Here is a 6,077-nt window from a genome sequence, read left to right as displayed (position 1 = left end):
CTGCTACTCATGCAGAGGCTGGGGGGAGGAAGCTGGTCCTTTTCCAGGAGAGGAAACGTGGAGAGAAGAGACACCAGCCTCCAACCACTGTTCCCCATCTAGAAAGCCAGGTGATCCTCAGGGTCACTGCAGCCCAGACGCTTAGGACATGATGTCCTGGAGTCTGTGGCTTCTTCTTCCCTGTCTGCTGACACTCTTTAAGTGTCTCTCTTGCTCTCTAGGCTGACCAGTTCAGCGGGTGGCTATGCCCCAGAGCGTGGCATAGTGCAGGCCCTTGACCAAGACCTGCTCACCAGGCCAGTGTAGGGCCGGGGTAAACGCCAGGAAGTGCTAATGTTAAAGCACTTTCCACAATTTCCACTGTGGCTGCTCTGTGCAACAGCGACGCTCGCATCATTGTATGGAAGTAGGTGGCACCTGCCTGCTCACCCACCAGGATGGAGAAGAGTCCTCCCTAGGACCAGGTGACCCAACTCCAGCCCCTGCCCCTGCCCTGAGGTTCCAGCCAGTCACTATCTGCGTGTGCAAGGTGAGGTGGAGCCAGTCTTCTCAGGCAGGTCGGGCCATGCAGGCTGTGCCCAGCTGGCGTCATAGCTCAGAGGCAGGCATTTGGCACCTGGGAGCAACAGCGCTCTATTAAGATAATCAATTATTTAATACAAATAGCCAAGAGCCTTTGGTGTGCTCTCCTGTGACAGGCAAAAGCTGGACCGCTCGACACAGATGCAGGGTTGACACTGAAGGTCGAGGACTCTGTCAAGGACTCTCCGAGATCAGCTCTCTTGGCCAGCAGTTGGGGCTGGGTTGGGGATGCATCTGTGAGCCCAAGGCTCACAGCCCAGCCCAACCTTGGGCTGCCACAGGGATGCTGGGAGTTTGAGCAGAGGAGGCTAAGAAGAGGGCCCAGAAACTGCATGGGGTTGTGTGCTGGGAGAGTGTTTGGCAGCTTCAAGTTCCCCGAGGACAGCCAGGGTCTGGGGAGCCAAGGGTCTTTCTCTGGCCTCTCCGCGGTCTGGTGTCAACCAAGAGGGCTGCCCCCTGGCTATCTGTGGAGGCCTCTGACCATGCTCTCTTCCCCTCTGGTCTCAGGATACTCCAGCAGGTTCTAAGTCACCCAGCTGGGGACCTGCACACACTTTCAGGGAACTTAAGGGCTTTGGGATATAAGCCCACTGAAGGCCAAGTTCTGGTGCCAGATGGGACAAGGAAGCCATTCTGAGAAAGGGCATGCAAGCAGAGCTGGGGAGCAGAGCTCAGGAAGGGGCTTCCTCGGGGTGAGTCAGCAAGGCAGACTTCATGAAGACTAAGTCCTGGGTCAAGGTCCTGGGGTTCCTGTGTCCTCTGCAGGTGAACCGAATCCTTACCGGGTACCCAGGTGGGCCAGGGGCTGCCGGCTGGCTTTCTGAGAGCTCACTGGAGGCCCTGTGACATGTCCTCTGGGAATTCTGCCTTCTCTGACCTCATCGGAGTCCCATACAGCCTGCAGTGCATCTTTCTCTTGAGGGTCCCTGCTTCAACCTTTTCTTTCCTCCTGAAGCCTTTGTTTCCAGAGTAGGATGTGTGGGTTTTACTTCCCTAAAGCTCCCCCATGCTTTGGCTGAGCTGGCTGGGCTGTCCTAGAGGCAGTGCTACTTCCCAGAGAGCTGCTCCCACTGATGGAGACAAACCTCAACATTTCCCTAATGGACACAGCCTTTATCTACCTAAAGGGCCCCATCTCAGCGCTCACTCCTGGAGAGGTGGGGGAGCCCACGTGTAGGTGAGAGGCATGTGGACAAAGGTAGTTAGTTCCTCACCCAAAGCTGCTGTCTGGGCTAGGTCCACAGAAAACAGTAACAACTGCTTCTGTTTGCTAAGGGGCTGCACAAACCAGCCTAGGGCAAAGCACTTTGGTGACTCCCTCCCCACCTCATGTTTCTATTGACCCCAGGTGACAGCGTGGGTCACCCCTGCCAGTTATAAAGAAAAAGCCAGCTTGTGGAGGTGGCATGACATGCTCAAGGTCTTCCAGTAGGGACCCGGCAGAGTCAGGTCACAGTCACTCCAGCACGACCCCAGGTGCTGCCTTTAGGTCCAGGTGTCCCAGTGGTCAAGCCACACCCTCCCGAGGCACTGCCCTCAGCGCCTGTGTCTTTAGGCCCAGGTCTCCCACTCCCACCACCCGTCCTTCCTGCTGTCACACTCACCTCTCCTGGGTATGGCCTCTTTATGCTCTGAATGGGAAGGGACTGGGGCCGGGGGCCCGGGTAGCTCTGCTGGGGCATCCGCTGCCCGTGTGTGCCAAAGGGGCTGATGCCGGGTGGCCGGGGCTGGTTCATGCCCATGGGAGGGCCGCTCATCCCCGAGGGCGTCATGCCAGCCGCCATGCTTGCGGGGTTCATGCTGCCCCCCATGGAGGCAGGCCCCCGTGGCCCGGGCTGGTTCATGAATTGGCTGTTATACGCCTGGGTGGGACCCATCTGGAAAGAGGAACAGACCTTCAACGGGAGAAGAAGAAAAAAAAAGAATAAAATGCCACATGCATTGAAAGTGCAGGGAGGGAAGGATGGGGGAGGTGGGAGACTAGGGGTAGAGGCACTTCCTGTGTGGCTGCAGTTGGTGACCAGGCCCCAAAGGACCTAGGTCGGCCTGGGCTCGCTGCTGCCCTCTGCAGGCCACACAGGAAAAATGCAGCTGGGGTGTGAGGGGTGGGCTGGTGGCGTGGTCACTCCAATGCACAGGCAGCATTTCCAGGGAGGCAGGCAGGGAGCAGGGAACGGGAAGTGGGTGCAGAGAGGGCAGGGCATGGGAGGATGGAGGGGGTGAGGATGGAGGCAGGAGCCTGATGGAGGCTGAAGCCCCTCTCCTGGAAGCCCTGGCCCTGTCCTTGGTCTTTGGCCAGTGGAGACATATCCTGAAGTCTGACTCAGCCCCAGTTTCCCTTTCTGCCTACCTGCCCTGTGGTCCCCACCTCCACCCTGCCTGTCCTGCATCCCTAGGGGGCTCCCCTCCTCAAACCCCACCCCATCCTCCTAAAGGTCAAGAGAGCTGCCCTAGGCCAGGGCAGAACCAGACAGGATGACCACAGCAGCTTGGCCTCAAGGTCGTCCACGATGCAGATGAGTAACCAGGCTACTTTTAGACACTGAGCCTACTCTTCGGTGAACAGGGAACCCAGACAGCAATATGGAACCTCCTCCCCCATACACAGATGCACACAAGCCACCCACACGGAACACACACAGGCACCCAAACATCCCCCACCACTCACAACCACATCGACACACCCACACCCCAACACACCCTTCCACGGGCTTCCAAGGAACCTGAATGCACCCCGACACCGTCCGCTCCCCCAGCACACATGGTGCCACAAGCACAGCTCCCCAACTCTGACTCCCAGGCTGTGAGCCTGGCTGGCTGGACGAGGCTAGGCCAGGACTTGTGGGACCCTTACCGGTCCATACTGGTTTATATCCTTGTTCTGCGTCTCCTGCAAGGCTGCCACAGTGGCCGTCCTCCTGCTGCTGCAGCGGCTGCAGCAGCGGCTGCTGGCTGAGTGAAGTCAGCAGGTGGCCTGGTGTGTGGAGGGATGCCCATGCCTGCGGGGGCATTAGGACCCCCGGGGTAACTGTGGGGAGAGAGGATGAAGGGTTAGATACTGTCTAGATCATGACGAGCCTTGGGCTGGGAGCGAGAGGATGGGGCTATATCAAGGCCCTCCATGTCCCCAGCACCCAGCTGGTGAAGCACCTAAACTCAGAGCCAAGGGGACAAGAGCCTCTTGTAGGTTGGCATCCAGTTGTGCCATACGGTGCCCACCAGCTGCTGTGTTTCTGGAGCCCTCATGGGTGCCGCTCAGTGCTATGCACTCACAGAATGCTCTTGGCTGCCTTGGTCAGCCCAGTTACTGGAGGACTCTGAGCCTCAGAGCCCAGAGCACCTTGCTCAAGGCCCTCTGGTGGTGGACTGTGGAGCTGGAAATGCAGCCGGTGTGCCTGACACCTGTGTCACTCAGGACTGCCGTCAGTCCCAGGAGCTGGAGAAGGGTGAGGCAAAGTGGGCGACCAGGACACTGCAGGCCGGCAGGAAGATGATGGGCTGCCCTGCTTTTCTACATCTGCCCTGCCTCGTATTCCTGGACTTCCTTCCTGGAGTTTTCTGCCACTTCCTCCTATCCTCCTGAACTGAGGGATTCCTGGGCTGCACGGCTCAGGGTTTTCTAAGACTGTGCAATGTCTTTGGTCAACTGGAGCCCACCTATAGCTGCCCTTGAGCTCTCTCAGTGTCTTCCAATTTACAAAAAGATGAGGCAGGGAAGGAACACACTGAGGAATGGGAATGTAGCCCTTCTAGCCACAGGCCTGACGGCTGTCACTACAGCTCACTGTTGCAGGTCAGCCTAGAGAACTGGGTGACTGCGGCCTTTGACTGATGGGACAACCAAGGGCAAGACAAGTGACGGCACTCGCCCATGCTTCTCGGGCCAGGCAGCAGGGCCCTGGGATTTAAATTGGACCCTCCCAAACTCGATAGAGGGAGGAGGCCAGGATGCACGTGCCAGCCCGCTCACCTGGCCCCGAAGCCCCCACTGCCGGGGTAGTTGGGCCGGCCGTACATGCTCTGCTGGATGTAGGGCTGAGCGGGGCCAGCCTTGGCCGAGAACTGCTGCTGCTGCCCAGCGAACTGTGGGGAGTTGAGACCGGGGTTGCTGGTGGTCATGCCCGACGCCATGGGGTTGCCGCCTGGATTCATGGGGTTGTTGGCATTGGCCATAGGGTTCCCGAGGACCTGTGGGCAGAGAGTGGTTGTCAACCAAGGCAGTACCCCAGACAGCAGGGAGAAGAGGAGGGAGAAATGGGAAGGGAGGAAAAGAATGAACATAGGGAGGACCACAGATGAGAAGATAGGGGGAGGCAGTAATGGTTCCCAGAGTGCACGCACAATGGGAAGGGCAGGCCCGAGAAGCAGCAGCGGAGGGGTGGGAACTTACAAAGGGACAAGGCTTACGAAGCTGGCTCAGGTAGTTTGCAGGGCCACTCTGGGGAAAGCCTCTGAGGCTGGTTCTGCACCAGGCAGCAGCTGGGGGAAGCAATGGACTACCCCAGACTCCCACCCCGCAAAGGCCTGGATGCCCTAAGGGTCAGTCACACAGAGCCCGGGGCTGCTGTTCTGTGAGGGCCTAAGAAGCCCAACCTGCCAACTCTGGCCAATAGTGCTTATGGCTCTAGGGCACAGGAGCAGTAGTAGCTCCCTCCGAGGTGGTGACCAGCCCTGAGCCTTCCACGTGGCATGGCTGAGCCTGGCAGACGCCAGGCAGGGAGATCTTCACTAGGGTAGAGGAGGGGTGGAAGAAAATAGAGGCACTAGGGTAGAGGTCTGCTCACGCCTGAGGGGCTATGGCTGGGGGCAGCACAGGCTCTTACCTGGCTCTGGGATGTGTTGGTCACTCCCCAAACCGTGGTGACCACGGACAGGGAGCCGGGAGGCTGGTTGGTGTTCTGCTGCCACGGGACAGAGTCATAGGGGAACGACCCATCACTGCAGAAGGAGACAGAGGGGAGGGCCTCAGACTGGGCGCTCAGAGTTGTGCCCTTTACCCTACCCACTGTGACTCCTAACCAGTCCTAGTGACCCCATTCTGGCCTGGTTTGGGCCCCCCGGGCCTGTCATGGGGTATGTCACGCAGAAAGAGCAATGCACCCTTCTTAGCGACAGACTGTGTAGAAATGACCTCAAGGCTGCAGGTCTCACCTTAGCCCAGATCCACAGGCCATGCAACCCTGAGCTCAGGCTAGGCTCCACCAACTGTGCTCAAGGAAGAGCTTGGGTTCCTCTGCACTTCCTGCCCCTCAAAACCACAGGGCCCTGGGACCAGCAGGTGGCATGGTGGTTAAGGTGCTGGACACTCCCACATGGCTGACCAAGGTTCAAGTCCTGAATCTGGTGGCTTGCTTTCTCACTTCCTCTCTCTCTCACTCTCACCCTCTGTCTCTTTCTGGTCAAATTAAAAAATAAATGAATGAGGGACCAGCAGTTAGCGTAATGGCTATGTCGCTGGACTCCCACGTAGTCGACTGTGGTTCGAGTCCCGGACC

At 58.4% G+C, this 6,077-nt stretch overlaps 1 protein-coding gene across 1 annotated transcript in view; it reads right to left on the bottom strand.

Moving 5' to 3' along the window:
* Positions 1 to 6,077, bottom strand: part of ZMIZ1 (zinc finger MIZ-type containing 1) — a 208,884-nt gene that overhangs the window by 16,992 nt on the left and 185,815 nt on the right. Inside the window, 5 exon segments of the mRNA XM_006154898.3 lie at positions 2,187 to 2,459; positions 3,437 to 3,498; positions 3,501 to 3,610; positions 4,553 to 4,770; positions 5,406 to 5,520. Coding sequence (XP_006154960.1) covers positions 2,187 to 2,459; positions 3,437 to 3,498; positions 3,501 to 3,610; positions 4,553 to 4,770; positions 5,406 to 5,520 — 778 coding nt within the window.

The sequence above is a fragment of the Tupaia chinensis genome, unplaced genomic scaffold (assembly GCF_000334495.1).
Source record: "Tupaia chinensis unplaced genomic scaffold, TupChi_1.0 Scaffold000424_1, whole genome shotgun sequence".
NCBI lineage: Eukaryota > Metazoa > Chordata > Mammalia > Scandentia > Tupaiidae > Tupaia > Tupaia belangeri.
The sequence above is the reverse complement of the archived record's forward strand: the minus strand, read 5'-3'. Positions and strand labels throughout refer to the sequence as shown.